The following is a 17701-nucleotide window of genomic DNA, read 5'->3' on the forward strand; positions in this document are numbered from 1 at the left end:
ACAAAATGAAGACACAGAAGTTAACACAAGAAATAAAAACTGAATAAAGAATACCAGAGTTATTTTCTAACACCCTTCTCCATGAAGGCAAAAATATGGATGAGTATCCACAAATGTCTCCTAAATGTTTATGTTGGTACGGTCAGAAGTCCAGAATTAACAGCAGTTTGAAACTTAATTGCTATCTCTGTTCCAAAATTTAAACAGGTGCATATCTAACTGCATGTACCCATTAACTGCTTCAGGTAGTTGTCATCCTCATCTGATCTCTAACTTTTTAGGGAATCCCTTTGGCTAGAGTATTATGGAAGCTGAAAAGTCTCCAAGTTCCCATTTGGCCCCTTCACCCCCATTAATCTTATTTGGATCCTCTTCTAGTAAAATGTTTCTTGAGTGATTGCCAAAGGATTCTGATGAAGTCACTGACACAGACTAGCATAGATACAAAAACTACAGGGGGAAAAAAGCCTTTTCTTGTTCCCATGACAATGCCTGTGTGGCAATGCCTATTAGAATTATGAAGGGGTTTTAAAAAGGCAATGATAATTGTTGAGGCAGAGCTCCTTACTCTTGATACCATATTGCCTCCTGGGTTCCTACCTTCTGAACAAACTGTTTAGCCTTTTAGGAATTCTGAGAAATTTTTTTCCTTCACTTGAATAAACAACTGCTCTTCCCCTGCTTTTATTATCCTTCCACCTCAAATATCCCAAACCCAAATCAAAGTCAGATTCCAACTCACCTACCAATACAGCATAATGTGGGGAAAGAAAGGGTTTTAATTTCATTTAATCCCATTCTGACATTCAGCAGACTCTAAGCTAGTTATTTAATCTCTTCATGGAGCCTGTTTCCTCCGGGAAAGTTGCTATAAATACTACCTTCATCTTGAAATGTAAGGATCAGGCTGATACATGTAACTTATCACCCTACCCCCAAAATCCATGAGTAGTACCAAAAAAGAAATTGAGATATACTTATCTATTTTTTCTGATGAATACAACCTTCTAATTTCCTTCTGAATTTTAGGTAAGGTGTGGTGGTGCATGCCTGTGATCTTAGTGACTCAGGAGCCTGAGGCAGTAAATTGCCAAATCAAGGCCATCCTTAGCAACTGAGACCTTGTCTCAAAAAATAAAATGGGGCTGGTAGTGTAGTAGTAAGGCACCCCTGGGTTCAATTCCAAGCACCAAAATAAATAAAACTGAATTTTATTTTAACTGATTGTCTTGGGAAAGTACTTTAAAAAACTATATATATTTTTTTGTGGTGCTAGAGATTGAATCTAAGACCTCATGCATATTAAGAATGTACTCTATCACTGAGCTACACTCCTATCCCTGAAAAGGGCTATTTCTTAAATATTGATTCATATTTAACACAATTCTATGGTAATATTTCTTTTTTCTTTTGAGATAGGGTTTCACCATGTTGTCCAAGCTGGTCTAGATCTGGTGAGCTCAAGTGATCCTCCTGCCTCAGCCTCCCAAACAGCTGGAAGTAAGGGTGTACATGCCCGGCTTGAATTTTGATTATCTTATAAAATTTCTTAAAGGCTTTATAAGATTAAGGTGTCATCAGTTCTTAGTGTTATTATCTGCTCTTTATTAAAATGAACTAACCTGAGAATGAACATATTCCATACTGATAACCCCTGTGTGATGAGTGCCCTGGGTTAACATTCAGTGCTGATCTTGCCAAGTAAAGAAAATCAGCAGCTATCTTCTTGGCCCAATGTTCCAGATCTAGTGGGAAACTGGTTTTCTTGTGGGCTACATCTAATTGTTTTAATACAGTGCAGTTCAAGAGATATACTGGCTGACAATTTTACTTCTTGGTGGTTTTTTTTTTTCTTCCAAGTCATGATTATGAAAAATGGCTCAAATGAAATGCACTTAAAATACTGCCAACTAATCTGTAATTTTGGAAATTTTTTCCAGTCCAATTCTTTGCTCCTTGCCATGGGGAATGCTTAAAAAATTTTTTCTTGGTAGGGCAATAATTGGGATATTTATTTTAGATGTTCACACCAGGGCACAGAATAGCATTGCAAAACTGTAACAAAAGCCATAAAGTATTTCTAAAATGTATATTAAAAGAATATAAATTTAAGAGGTCAGTTGTTTCTAAATTAGTAACACATCATCACTTTCTGAAAGCTAGGTCAACTAACCTGACAGCACTTTTGGAGGAAAAAAAAAAAAACAACTCCAGGCAAAAGAACCAAAGGGATACTTACTCTTCCTTCCTGCTACTTCTGAGCAATGAACAACTGGACAATTACCATCTATAAAGACTAGCCTAGCTGCAGATCTCAGGCTTCAATTCTAGTTTCTCAGGATATGGAATCAAGTTTCCTCCAAGCCTGAATTCTTTCTTGGGTCACAAATTCACTGCATCTTGCTAAAGTAAGTACAGGGCTTGAAAGGGAAAAAACAAAAGCACATCAGTTTCACTAAGAAAGGGAAATCAAAGAACAAAATAATAACCATTATTTTGGGTCCCAACTTGTTTCAAGTAACTCTTCAAACAAAAACTTAACCTTTCCTACTAATGAGTATAAGCATGGCCCCGTTAGCTTTGCTTTTAAAAAAGACTAACTGGGGAAACAAGTTATAATTTAAATAATTTCAGTGACTTGAGTCTACGCTGGTTTCATAAAATCAACTGGTGAAGTGTAAAAGAAGTAAACATCTAATTTTTATTGCCTGGGAACTGAAATGGTAAATTAAGTATCCCAAATTTGAGATTTTTGGCTAGTTCCACTGTCAGTCACTACAAACCCACTGTTAATTCTCAGAACTGCTTTATCCCACAAAAGAACCACCTTTACATACATAAGCTGAAAAGGCAGGGGAAAAAAAATGAAAAACTACACAAATGTAATACCATCTTCTGTCATCTTTTATTAATTACTCTTGCCTAATCCAAAACACTCATAGGATGTCCCATCTCTAATATTGGTTTCTGAACCTCTTAAGAACTTATCTATAGAGATAGACATACTTTAAAAAAAATTATATAGGATGACAGGGACTCAATTGTTGGGGGGTTTTTTGTTTAAACTACAGAATTACCTGTTATTTTGCCTGCTATGCTCTTCCTCTCCACTGCAGTAAAAATTCAGTTTAACTTGCAACTCAAAAATCCTAGATATAAAGAATGTTTACATTTACTGTTGAACTTACAAATTGCTGTTTATACTGACTTTCATAGTATAATACAAATAAGTAATACAATTCAGCAGATATTTATTGAATCTTCTAAAGATTTTAACAAATACAAAAACTTGCTGGCTTAGATAGATATTCTTTTATATTTCAGTTTTATCCAAATTAGGTAAAAAGCTAAATGAAAGCTTGAAATATATTTTTGGCTAAATTTACAAATGATATTTTTCATCCTATAAAAGGTCTAATTATAATTATAAAAATTATAATCTACAGATCACAAAAAAATCTATTTTCCTTTGTTACCTGGTATTTTCCCTTGCTATTTACAAGTGAGATATACTGAGCATTAAAACCATATCATATGAAAATAGACACACCACCTTTCACTATTACAAAAACAAGCTTAAAAAAATGGGAGTTTTAGAATAATTTGATGTATTTTGCTTTTGATGCCTAGTTTTCAAAACTAGGCTAATAAAAGTGCCACTAAATGGAATTTTTCTTCAAAAGTCAAACTTTTTACATTTAACCTAAAAACATGGTTCTCAACTAAGGATGTACAGCAGAATCATCTATGGTGTTTGTCAAGTCATGTACCTTGGGCTGGGTAAGTCTGGGATAGGAACCAGACCCAGGAATTCCTCTTTAAGAATTAAAGGTGACTTTTATAACCTCCTCCCTTTTCCATTAAGAAATATGTCCTTGTATGGAGAACAATTTTAAACCTTTCTAGGATTTTACTTAATTATCTTTCTTGGTAATTTGGTAACATCTCCATAATAGTTACAATTGGGAGTCAGGGGACCTGAAATCACAAGCAAGCGGGTATTACTATCCACTGCAATGTGAACTCCTTTTGTTCAAGTTAAAGAAAAAAGATCAGCTATTCACCATTGCCACTTAGTAAATGGCAGATTTTTCTATAGTGCTTACCATATGCCAGACACTGTAGCTCTTTACATATATTAATTCAATCCTTAAAACCTAAGGAAACAGGTATTATTAAGTCCATTCCATGGAGAAAAGTGAAGCAGAGGAGTGATAAACATTAGCTAAAAATGGGGAGCCAGGAATCCTTGCTCTTCCAACATGCTTTATGGACCTTTCTACATATTAATTAATAGCACTGGTTATGCAATTATTAAAATGAATTTGGGGCCAGGCCTGTAATCCTAGCAGCTCAGGAGGCTGACTGAGGCAGAAGGATTTAGAGTTCAAAGTCAGCCTCAGCAATGGTGAGGCACTAAGGAACTTGGTGAGACCTTGTCTCTAAATAATATACAAAACAGGGCTAGGGATGTGGCTCCGAGACTGAGTGCCCCTCAATTCACTCTCTGGTACCTCCCGCCCCCAAATTGATTTGGATTACTAATTTTTGGAGTGTTAGGACCATTCACTTCTTGAAATGGTCAGTAACTGAAGTGAAATGTCAAACGCTGATTATGCAGGCATTCCTACTTGTGAGTCATAAATCAGTAGTTTACATTTTAGTCCGTCACCCTTTCAGAGCTTCAAGTCTCCTTTCTTGACAGAAGAAATTCTACACCAAGTTTTATACAAAAAGCTTTGTAAGGCCAAGATTCTTACTCAGTTTTAGAATACACAGAACTTACACACTTTCATTTGTAAAATACTATAGAAAATCATGCTTCTCATTAAGTATCTTCTCAACTTCAGCATCAAACTGTGGCAGGTACTATCTACCCAGAAGTTCTAATTTTCACTTTAGTCCAGAGACACCAACATCTTCCTTCCTGACACTAGGATTTTCCAGAGGGCAATATCTAGGTCTTTGACACAGGGCTCTTGATCTTCCGCTATATGGCGCCTATTTTCTAAACAAATACTTGTTATGATATGGTTACTTTTATTCCTTTTCTCTCTCCTACTGCAAAGCCCTCCATTCATATGCAGAAAGGAAGGTCTATAGGGTTAAAGGAGGAATAAGTCTCAGTTCCAACAGTGCTGCCTATACGAACACCAGGTGAACTACTATCCCAACAAACAGAACAAGATAATTTCAACAAAAAACATATTTTGGGATCACATAATTACACCCAATTTCTTGCCAGTGCACTTTCATTCAAAAAGTTCTCTTGTTATCTTTTAAGGCCACTACTGATTTTTTTTACAATGGGAAAACCATACAGCTACGAAATCTCAATCTTAAGATTGAATAAACCCTAATAAAAATTTTAAAAGTTGTTACAATGATAATGAGTATTAGTATACTTTTAAATTTTTTATTCCCAAGTTTTTAGGCTTTAAGTAGCCTTTTCACTTAGGTAATCTATGCCTGTTTTTGGGTCTGGAGGAAGGGAAAGAATTCTACTTCTTACTGATATCCTAAAAGTCTCAATTTACCAAAGAATTTAACATTTGTGAAATAAAAATTTGATTTTTCCCCTTGTGCAAAAAACTTGCAAACACCCCAATACATAGCACAAGCCATTAAAATAAGACTAGGTGGTCCTTTGGTATACAACTCTTAATGTCTAATGGAAGGAATACTTAAGGATTTATTGAAACCTTTATCATAATCAAAATATTCTTTAGTGGCAATTCTGTATGCAAGTTTGAGACTTAATCACCATGTCAAAGCTAAAGACTTCATCCTGTTGTTAACACACCCTGGAGATTTTAAAAACACTTTATTTAATAAAAGTTAAACATACAAAACTGAAATTAACACACATTCTAAAAATCATCTTCCGTTAATAGGAAGACCCTTTTCTATGAATGTATTTGGCTTTAACTCAAGATAACTGATGCTCACACCAACAAATGCTGGCAACTTGATCTAGTTAATAAAAATTAAAAACTCAGCTACATGAACATAATATACAGGGAAATTATGGTCAAGATTAATGCACAAGAAATACAAGAAATTTTTAATGATGAAACATTCAGTACTCTTGTTCATTAATTTAGCCTTGGTTTTTTACAAAAATAGTATCTACACTGTATACAGGGCTATACATCAGCTTTTTGTTTTCCCATATAAACATTACACATCCAAAAATGGTACCACTAACCATAAGTGAAAAACCGACAAAAGAAAAAGCAAACATACAAAACCACAAAACACCAAACAAAAAACACTTTAGAAAGGTAGCTCATCCTAACATGGTTTCTTACATAAAACTAACTCAATGAATAAAATAAAAGCTAGATCAATTTTAGAGATGGTGTGCAGGCTTAGAAAACGAGTTATGGAAGGGGAAAAAAACCTCAAAACAAACTTTGCCATTTACAAATTAACCCATATTTTGGCTTGTCTGGATAAGAGCTCAGTTTTAAAGTAGAAGAAAAGGTGGCGGAGTGGAGAGGGGGGACATCAAAAGATCTCTTCAGCAAGTTGGTGTTTTGTCTTGATGTTTCAATCAATTGCTAGAATGTGTCAAGTTCAAAGCATTTGAAAATTATGACACAAAAAGTTCACACCATCAGTCCAGTGGGGGGGCCTGATATTAGGAAGATCAACAATTCAACTAAGTGCTGATTTAAGCAGCACCTATCTAGAAAAGTTGCCTTATTCAACAAACTGAGGGAACTGTGGTAGTAGAAATGAAAAGTTAAATGAATAGCAGTTATCAAATGCAATTTCTTCAAGTTTCATTCTATTGAAGTCAAACAATGACAACAATGGTATCTTCCTTACTCATCTAACAAATAATTTACCTTTAGAAAAATATAAGGATAAAAAGGTAAATGTAAAGCCCTGCAGAGATGAAATCCAACAGTTTTTCTGATTATTGGGGCATCAAATGCCTGACATTGTATTTAGAGGTATCTTGATACTGTGTCATAGGTTTATCAGCAATTCCACAAGTTCCTACTCCAACTTTCCCAGTAACACTCTCAGGTGAAGCAAAAATACTCCTCTTTACCTAGTGGAAAGAACAGAAACCACTTCTGATTAGTTTGGGAGAAAAAGCAAATTTCAAACTTTAATATTAAGATATTCTATAGTTTCAAACATTTAAAAAAAGAAAAGCTCATTGCTCTTGTTTGCTAGAGTCAAAATTCACTACTAGAAGCTATTTATTCTAACTTTTAAGTTGTGAAAAATATCACTACACACTGTAAACACTCATAACACTTGGGCATTAACATGTCTCCAGATTATAGCTCCGCAGTCTCAAATCCAATCCTAACTTGCAATATGAGTCTTTGATTCTGGCATGACTAGAACTCTAACTATATTGAAGTTTATTATAGCAGGGCCTGTTGGATGTCTAAATTATGAAGCCCTTTCTATGCCCTTTCTACGTCATAAAATAAACATCTTTATGAAAAGGAAATACTATTTTCCAGAAATCATGTCTACCGATGTAAGTGACAGCAATGAAAACAAAGATGTGAACAAAAGCCAGGTTATTCTTACTCTGAACTTCCATGGACGCTATGGTTATTTTCTACCCAACACTCAGAAACTTAACCAACAAAACTGAAAAGCCCTTTTAAATAAGATCTAACCGTGATGCACATAAAGGCATATTAATAAAGCAGAGTTCAGCACAATGTCCCTAAGTGGTATGTAAAGCAGCAAATAATTTTTCAAGTCTGTCGTTCCTGATACAAACTCTCTCATTTGTAATGTTTTTATTGTAGAGACAGTGGCTAATGAGATATTTTTCAAAAAGCAAAATTGAGGACTGACAAGGACTTTGCATATAACTGGTTAATCATCATTTCAAAAATCTACATACCTCCTTTTTCATTTTAAGATTTTAATGACAGTTGCATTTTTCAGATTTGCAAAGTGCAACAAATAGATTTACCAACCTGGCCTTTTTTGTTTTTAGAATAGGCTCTGTTGTTGAATTGTTGCCATTTCACCTTCTGGTCCTCTCTTTCCTGTTCAAGTTCTTTTATTCTCTGTGCTTTTTTCAAAGCTTTCTTCTTTTTGTATTCACGCTGCTGGGCAATCATTTCCTTTCTATGTGGTAAAAAAACAGTTAAATGTCAACTATTAAGATTTAAAAAACAAACTCCTTGTAGGCCTTAGAAGTGCATAAAAGAAAAAACAAAAACAAAAACCCGATAAACGTATACACACCTCTCCATGAATAAAAGCACTGAATCATTAAAATCAATGCCAATCACCTGGCATTAGTATACTTTTTTTTTTTTTTAAAGTTTTTAGTATCCTTGAAAGCTTTCATATGTAATGTAATCGCTCACAAATATAAATCAAATATTTCAACTATGACTTTTTAAAAAATATTTATTGGTAAAATATAGTTATATATAATAGTGGTATTCATTATGCCATACTCATACATGCACATAACTGTAACTTTATATTTGACCTTTTTTTTTTTTTTTTTTTTCAGTACCAGGGATTAACCCAGAGGATATTTAACCTGAGCCATGTTCCAAGCCCCTTTAAATTTTTTGAGACAGGATTTCACTAAGTTGGTAAGGCTGGCCTCAAACTTGCCATCCTCCTATCTTAGCCTCCCAAGTCACCAGGATTACAGGCATGCACTACCACACCTGGCACTTTTTAATTCACTTTTATATATCTTTCACAAATGTGTTTTAGAAATAAGTTGAATTTCAATATTAATAGCTGCTAAAAATCAATTTCCAAATAGACATAGTAAGTACAATGCACAGCATTTGAAAAAGTATATAAATAGATTGAATGCAGATAAAACTATTTCACCTAGATTGGGAGAATGCAGCAGCACAAGGGAAATCACAGATAACAAATCTTTAAAAAACAAAAAAAGACATTTTTTTAGTTGTAGACAGGCATGATACCTTTATTTATTTGTTTTTATGTGGTGCTGAAGATCGAACCCAGTGCCTCACACGTGCTAGGCAAGCAGTCTACCGCCAAGCCACAACCCCAACCCATAATAATTCTTAAAAACAACAACAAAAAGCAAAAAAGCAAAAAACTGGGAGTTTCAAAAAAATCCTACACAGGATTCTAAACAGGATTAGAGCCTAAAACTACCAAAACTCTTCACTCAGTTAATACCTACCAAATGAAGAATGAAGAAATAAATCTGAGAGAGGCAATAAAACCTAGATCCCCTATGCCATGTAATCACCACCATGAAGTATGGCTTTTCTTTTTTTTTTTTTTTTTTTTGTGGTGCTGGGGATTGAACCCAGGGCCTTGTGCTTGCAAGGCAAGCACTCTATCAACTGAGCTATCTCCCCAGCCCTAAGTATGGCTTTTCACACAGAAGCCAAAAAACTAAAACCAGATTATACACTGTTTTACAATCTAATTTTTCTTACTGGGGATGTTTATTTGTTATTTTAACAAATGACAAAATTTTCCCAAATTCAAATATATTTATGTAGCAATTTAAAATTTGAAAATGCCACCTTCCAGTCCCAAGTTTTTGCCACAAGGATCTTTCTGTTACCTCCATATCCCTCTAGTAGGGCAGTTTTCTTGAGAAAACTACCCTGGATAACTGCAGTGTCAGTACCTCCTCTTTGTTCCCTTCACATGTATATTCTATCCCTTCATAACTTCTACACTTTATTATTAAAGTGCTTCTTTGATTATGTTTTCTCTTTGGATATAAACTCAGTAGAAACAAGGCCCAAGTTGGTATTCATTGTAGTGTAGTTTTAGCACCTGGCTTATAAAAAACATAGTAGGAGGATGTTCTTACTACTTACTACACTACTGTATCCTCCGAATATGGAATGCCCAGGAGGTAACCAATATGTCTTCACTTTACTTAGGCATACATATAACAGACCACATTGAGGCTGTGTCACTAATCTTTGAAAGAATGATAGGGTTGGAGTTGTGGCTCAGTGGTGCAGCATGTGCCTGGCATGTATGAGGCCCTGGGTTTGATACTCAGCACCATGTATAAATAAATAAAATTTTAAAGAGATCCATTTACAGCTGGAAAAAAAAAATTACAAAAAACAAAAACAAAAAACCCCCCCAATGATAGTAGTCTAACTTCCTCACCCCAATCTAGCCTATATATAGTTTCTATTTGCAGACTACCTCAAGTACTCAAATGGGGAACATCTAAAATGCCAAAATTACTTACTTTGACATGGGCTTATTGCCACTGTCCTCCTTTGCCTTCCTTCCTTCTTCTACAGGCTTCAGGTTCAACAGTGGAGTCACTTCAGCATTGCCATAACCAGCAAAGGTAATTGCAGCGGTGCCATTTTCTTCATCTATCTCCTCAATTTCCGCTTCGTAACACCTGTAAAGATATCATGGCTGTAAGCAGGTGAGTAAAGATTTAGTACTCAGCCTACAAGACTTATACTGCAGAGATTCAATTATTATATGTGACTAAAATGAAACTTCTGTAGTTAACTGGCCCCTTTGACAAAAATAAATCAAGAATGGTTGGTGTTAGGCATCTGCTATCAAAAAAGAAGCCCTAATCTAAATATTACCACAAAAAATATTACCAGGAAAGTCTCTTAAATATATATCTACTCAATGTGCTTTAATTCATCTCTTTGAGGAAAAAAAATTCTTACAGGAATGATTTCAGCATATGCACTTCATAGAAATCTGAAGTAACCAACTATTCACTCAGTTTTCAACTTAAGGCGAAAATAATTTAGATTATTTTGGAAAATACCTATTCGTGGTTCTCTCCCCTGGGATCTAAGCCATTCTTCTCCCTCAAACTTATCTAAAGCTAAAACTAAACTTCATTATGACAACCACCCAGGAGCTGGCTCTATAAATCACATTGCCTATATGGAAAGATTAAAATACAGTAGTTCAAACTGAATAAAAAATCTTACCATTGTATTTTATTATTTTCATTTTATAGTTAGAGGTTTTTTTTTTTTTTTTTTCTACACTTACTGTCCATCTTCACTCCAGATTGCCATACACTTGTCTCCAACTTTCCATGAATGAGTGGGTTGAGCAGAAGCAAAACTGTCTGAACTTGCAAGAGTTTCTGATGGTTGAGTTGACAGGAGGTCTTTGGTTAGTTCTATAACTTCCTAAAAAGGACGACAAAACCATAGAATTAATTTTATAATTCACACTATTAACTACTTTCTTAGTTTTCAATAACAGCTCTCAAACCACACAGCGTTTATTAAGTACTCTACATAGTTTATAACACTACTAAGAAAATATTGAGATTATCTCTTTGTTGAAACTGTGATAGTATTTTACACAAGTAGTGGAGCTATGATTTAAGCCTAATAGATATCTTCAACTTAACCACAAATACTAATAGAAATAAAGTAGACTTGAACATATGACATGCATTATTTCAAAATGCTTATTAGCAAATAATCTCTAAAGATGAGAAATAAAGTATGAGGGATTAAATTAGATTTGAGGTCCCTTTTACTTTTATTGTCATGTATATTTCATGCAACTGTTCTGTTTTGTAGGTACTACTTAGTAGCTGTATTAACTGTGTAGCCAACATCCCCTACTCCCCAATTCCCAAAACACTAAACTACCTTATTTGTGAACAAAAATATTCCCACTTACACATATTTCTACTAAAACACTGTAGGCATATGTAAAAGAAACCAGTAGTCTTCCTAGTCATTTATTATAAACTTCACATCAACTGAGTAATAAGCACACATCAAGTTAATTTAAATATCCTACACCTTGATATTTAATAAGTACATCAGCACAGCTTCATTTAAAAGGAAAAAACAAAAGTAACACAGACAGGTAATGCCTCTGTGTGGCTAATATTTTTCTAAATCAGGCTCACATTTATTGCTTTCCTTCAAAGGTATGTTAGGGATGGTTCTAAAACTTGAGAAATAATACAAATTAATAGATTCTGCTACCAATCTGCTATATTTTTACTCTAATGAAGATCCAAGTTATGCACCATTTTATTGATTGTTTAAAAGCTTGCATACCTATTTCCCCCACATTGTTTTATTTAAAATAAACTGTGTGTTTGGGAAGAAAAACTGGCAAAGTTAACTCTACTTAGTTTCTTCTGGCTTACTCTGAGATTTCATAATAGTAGTTCTGGTTCAGTAGCCAAGACAGTTAAATATTATCTCTCTCCTAAAGTTTCTAAATCTTACTGGCTACTTCTGAAAAACTAATATTTGGGTCAAAAAAAAAAAAAAAACAGAAGAGAAAAAGAAAAAGTAGTAAGCCTTTGGAGGAAGGCTGATTTTGTGGATTAAAGAACAAGAAGACTCAGATTTAAGTTAAAGATTTAGTAGAGTAGTATCTCAAAGTTCTATTAGCTGCCATAGTTAATTTCAACACTTTTTTTTTTCTTTTGCATAGTCCCTGAAGATAGGACATGACTGTATTCTAAATTTTTTTGGTGGCACTGGAGATCAAACTGAGGTCTTGTGCATGCTAGGTAAGTACTCTACCACTGAGCTATAACCCCAGTCCTCAAATACTTTTTTTTTTTTTTTTTAGTTGTAGATGAACACAATATTTTTATTTATTTTTATGTGGTGCTGAGGATCAAACCCAGTGCCTCACGTATGCCAGGCAAGTGCTCTACCACTGAGCCACAACCCCAGCCCCTCAAATGCTTTTTAATTAAGACGGTCCTTTGCAAATAAAGCAAAGATGTTCCAAATGAAGTAGTCACACAGTGAATGGTAAATTTCCCAGTCTTGTTTTTATTTAACCCCTTTTAAAGCCAGGAATATATCCAATAAACCTGACTCAAGAGCCATTAAATACTTTCACCATCCTCCTACAGATGGTTTAACCATTAAAGCTCAAATACAAATTTTTCATTTGTACACCTCATATTCAGAACTCTTCTTAAGACAGAACATTTCCCACTATTACTCATAAGGAAAAATATTTTTAAGGAAAATGATCCTAAAAAGCTGTGCATGTTATAAAGAATTTTCAGAGTCCTGCTCTGAAATGACCCCTTTTCAACAAAAACAAAATCCAGAGCATTTACCCCTAATGTCCTATAACTAACTCTGCCATAGTTTTACATATACATCAACAAACTATGAACCTTCTAATTTTTTGTTTTCTTCACATGTGCATATGGACGAAAGTATCAGAAAACTATTTTATGTATGAGGGGGTTCTTGAAGGTACATACCATTAATTACTTTTCCTCCCCCAAGTCTGAGTTCTGAAACTGCTCCTTCATTGACAGATGGGCAGCAGTTACAGTAATCGGCAATTCCAGGAAGCATCAGGTGTTGTGATCTACATATCAGCAGGTCAAAGGGGGTGCACTCAAGCACTCTGCTTACTGAAGGAAGGCGTTTCGGGGATGCAGAGAGCCACTGTAATATATGAGACAAGTGACTTGACCCCTGCCTCCTTTAGAACCAGTTTATTCAGCAAAACAGCCTAATAAATTGACTATTTTTGTGATTATCATAGATTGCCTGGGGAGCTAATCAGCTGGCTAGCCCGGATTTTAATATACCTATTTTATCTTTAAAGTGAAAAAAGAAAAGGCCGTTAGGACTCCGTAGATTAATCTACTGCCTGCTGAGTAACTATACTATGAAAGACAATATATTATAAAAGAGATAAACATGGAAACCTTATTGGAAAAATAGAAGTCACTGAAAAAAGTTCAGAAAAAATGTTTTATCATAAATCAAAGGGCAAATAAATTAATAATCAGAATATGATTCCAGAGGAATAGGAGAAACTAAAAACTATATGATGGTCCAAAATTATAAAAATGAGGAAGCCATAGACTTAATAATCTGAACAGGTTTTTCACCAAATGTGGCAGAACTGAATACTAATGGCACTAGATACACTGCAGAAAAGGAAAAACACTGTAGAATGGAAACTATAAAACTATAACTATAGTCTCAAAGACAACAATTACTAGGTGGAAACATGTATCCACATATCGTTCAAAATTTAATCTAATCTTAAAAGATGCTTTCCATCTGAGTAGTTTCAGTTTAACAGTCCTCTATCTAGTAACCAAAATCAATTTTATTTTCTCATGATGAGAATAAAAAAAGAAACTCATCAAGACTGGTTAGGTAAAACATTCTGATTTATCACTATCTTAAGTATTAACACTTACACTTCTAAATCTGTGCCATTCAATGTGTAGTCATTTAATTGAGTAAAATTAAAAATTTAGCTCCTTGGTTACCCTGCGTTTCAAATATTCAACAGCCCTACGTGTCCAGTGGCTATGGTACTAAATATTAAAAAAAGAACATTTCCATGATCACAGGAAGGTCTATTGGACAGTGTTGTTCTACACAGTTATACAAAAGAATATTTTTATTGTCTTTTTGTTTTTTGAGACAGGTTTCTCAATGTTTCCCAGAATTCCCTAAAACTACTGGGTTCAAGTGATTTTCCTGCTTCAGCTTTCTGAGAGATCAAACTACAGGCCTGCAGCACCACCATGTCAGCGTAGAAAGGAGGATATTTTATAGATAAAACAACTAAGTCATTAACTCAACCCTACATGAGTCTTTCAGGTACTCACTACAATGTCTACTACAGTGGTTTTTCCCTACAGTATTTACTGCTCTAGATTGTGTTATATTAAGACAGTTGCACCCAGAGTCTAAAGACTTTTCCAGAAATATTAAAAAGACCTGATAATAATGCTGTTTTAAATTCCACTCCCAATTCCCTCTCCACCATTTCCACATCTTCCCTCCCATTGCCCAGGAAGCAAGATACAATATACAACATTGCACAAAATGTTTTATTTTCTTCAAAGAAAAAAGAACTGCTTATAAGTTGGTAGAGGTAGACTGAACATCTCTTTGAGGCAAGAAAAAAACAGATACATTAAGTAGACAAGAGGTTAGTTTACCTTTGTCATATCTGCAATGTATACTCACAGAACATGTGAGCAATTCACTGAATGGACAGGAGCAAACCACCAGATTATTTTTACATAAGGGTCTCGAAGTAGGAGAAATTTTCAAAAAAAAATTTTTTTTTATTGACTGGAATCCTGAAATCCCCAGGTCTGGCTTCTATGTATTGAAAGGATTCTGTTTGAATTGAAATTATCCCAGATATTTTCTGTGTTTTTAAAAACAACATACAACTTCAAGTTTGTCCTAAATCTAGTATCTGAATTTGAAAATATTTACTCATTTTAATTATGCCTGGATAAGTTCTTTCAGAATCCCAAATCTAGATTCTAATTCAGAAAAGTTTCACTTGTTTTCACTTTTAATATCCCCAAAATTTAAGTTTTAAAGGGTAACAGGATGGTAAAGGGACAGATTAATTAAATAGGATGTGGAACCAGTAGAAAGATCACCTAATCAAAACACCCTGAAAACTTAAAAAAAATCAGGTCCAGAATTTTAAGGAAGTTCTAAAAATGAAAAGTTACATACACAGTATTTACAAATTACATATGGTACTTTTCTTAACCTGTTGTCCTGAGAAACAACAGTTATTACTATCATGGCTTTATGTTTGTCTTGAAACTCAGTGCAGGTTTAAAAAATTTTATACTTACTGAACTCTCCCACAATAAATTAAGATCTCCTTTTACCACATCAACTAAACTTGACAAAGGTCAAAACTACACTGTAAAACCCAGTCTTTAGTTCAAACACCTAACTAACATTAATACCAAAACCATGTATCTCTTTGGATATCTTTATGATGTGTTTTTATAAGGTGTAACCCACTAGCTACAAAAGAAAATGTTATTAAATGTTTCACTCTCAATATTATGTAATAAAAAGAATTTTAATCTGATTGTATTTTCTTTTTATCTTATTTACCTTTTGAACTCAATTTCTTTTCGAAGACTTGAAAACTAAAAGCAAATTCTTTTGTAAAGTTTCTTCTCTTGAAAGTCTAAGACACTTTCAAAATCAACTAATTTTTTAAAAATCCTATGAGTACACAATTCTTTTTGATGTGTACAAACTGAGGAAGCAATCATATTTCTCTACAAGTCTCAGTGCCTATACATATATACACATATGTGTATTCACACAGGAAGGGTACCCCCTCCAAGGGTGTTCTGAGTACCTATGGATTCTAAAATATAAATCAATTGAAAGTCATAGAAAAAATTTTTAAGCAATGTGAACTACAATTGTCCAACATACTTACTTGTAAATCTTTCTTTAATTTTAGCAAATCTTCATTTTCTCCGTTTCCAGATAACGCAGCTTCTACTTGCTGGAGCTGAGCTTTGTAGCTTGCCAGCTGTTTTGCTAGATCCTCTGACATCTGGTGAAAATAAAGATGTTAAGATCATGAAAACTAAGGCAAATATCAAAGCACAAAAAATATTTCCCTAACCTGTCTGAATTAACCAGTTTTAATCCAAACACCTCCTGCAGCTTAATTTATCACCATTATTTTTACTTACACTAGACTTGAGCTAAATCACAAACTTCGAGGTAACAGATTCTGAAGACTACAAACATGACAGAAATAAAACTGATTTCCAGTTAACTACACAAATAACTATTTACTTGAACAAATCAATTAAGCATGTATGTAGTTCTTCTCCAGAATAAAAATCTTTCACCCAGTCACTTAAATATGCAGTTGTCGATTCATTTTCTTAAGGAGCAACACAAATACCTCGGCTGGGCTGAGGATGTATGCAGCTCAGCGCTAAAGCTCACGCCTAGCGTGCACAAGGCCCTAGGTTCGATCCCCAGCTCCGCAAATCAAAACAACAGAAAAATACTCTCGCATGTAAGCATTCCAAGAAACGCTGCCTTTCGCCAAACACAACTCGCACGTTCTCCTGAAAATGAGATTTGAATGAACTCTTCCTTGATGATTTGTAAGCAAACGCAAGGGGTTTTCCCATCCAGCAGAAGCCTGGAATGTGGAAAGACCCCAAAGGGTTATAAGGCAAGCCAGGCAGCTAGCTCTTCTTCCAGTCACCAACACCTTTAAGCCCGACACAACTTTGTCGATTGTTTCAGGCCTAGAAACCCAAACATCCGCTTCCAGGGAAACGCCGGAACCCTACAGCTGACCGAAACTCTGCAGAACCGCGCGGGCGTCCCAACCCCACCCGACGGCCGCCCCACTTTGGCGGTGTTCGCTGTCTAGGCGCGGAGGCCGCAACGCAGGCCGGGGCCGCTCAGGATCATCTCTGGGTGGAAGAGGAGCTGGGGCTCCTACACCACGCCCGCGCCCAGACCTCTCCTGCGAGGCTAGCTCCTCGGTCTCAGACCTTCGCTCCAACTCGGGGGAGACCGAGGCCCGGCGAGGCCTGATGCTCCCTCACGGGGTTTGTTACCTTGTGTGGGGTTGGGGATGGGGCAGCGGGAAGGGGTCGGGGAAAAATGAGCCCAGTGGCGGCGGTGGCGGGAGAGGCAGCAGCAGTACGAAAAAAATCTTCGCGACGACAACAGGGCGACCGGGTCTCTAAAGGAAGAACTCCGTCGGTGGCGAGGGGGAGGGGAGGGAAAACCGGGCGCTGGAAGGAGGAAAAGACAAGGCAAGCTAAGTCTCGCGAGGTTTAAAAAACATCGCGAGATGTAACTAGACTCACGTGATTCCTGGCGCCCTCTAGACTGTCCGCCTTGCTCTCGCTAGGGACGTGAAGTGGGCGGGGCTTGGTAAGAAGGAAGTGACGTAGTTG

General features: G+C 35.5%; 1 protein-coding gene and 1 long non-coding RNA gene across 3 annotated transcripts; one reads left to right on the forward strand and one right to left on the reverse strand.

The window, feature by feature from the left end:
* Positions 1-5805: 5805 nt before the first annotated feature.
* On the reverse strand, positions 5806-17550 carry Smndc1 (survival motor neuron domain containing 1). 2 transcript variants are annotated; one of them, XM_047554483.1, is made up of 6 exons: positions 17357-17550; positions 16204-16323; positions 11002-11144; positions 10217-10378; positions 7962-8115; positions 5806-7063 (listed from the first exon to the last, which is right to left on the reverse strand). In XM_047554483.1, exons 2-6 carry the CDS (start codon positions 16321-16323, stop codon positions 6926-6928), a joined length of 717 nt encoding a protein of 238 aa, XP_047410439.1. In that variant the 5' UTR covers positions 17357-17550; the 3' UTR covers positions 5806-6925. The 2 variants fall into 2 exon arrangements, with proteins under 2 accessions (XP_047410439.1, XP_047410440.1); XM_047554484.1 differs by lacking the exon at positions 17357-17550 and adding an exon at positions 13220-13409 and having other exon boundaries at positions 16204-16329.
* On the forward strand, positions 9448-15840 carry LOC124985860 (uncharacterized). Its single transcript, XR_007108884.1, has 3 exons — positions 9448-10405; positions 12424-12502; positions 14413-15840. It is a non-coding gene; the product is annotated as an uncharacterized LOC124985860 (long non-coding RNA).
* Positions 17551-17701: the final 151 nt, after the last annotated feature.

Source organism: Sciurus carolinensis, chromosome 5 (genome assembly GCF_902686445.1).
Source record: "Sciurus carolinensis chromosome 5, mSciCar1.2, whole genome shotgun sequence".
NCBI lineage: Eukaryota > Metazoa > Chordata > Mammalia > Rodentia > Sciuridae > Sciurus > Sciurus carolinensis.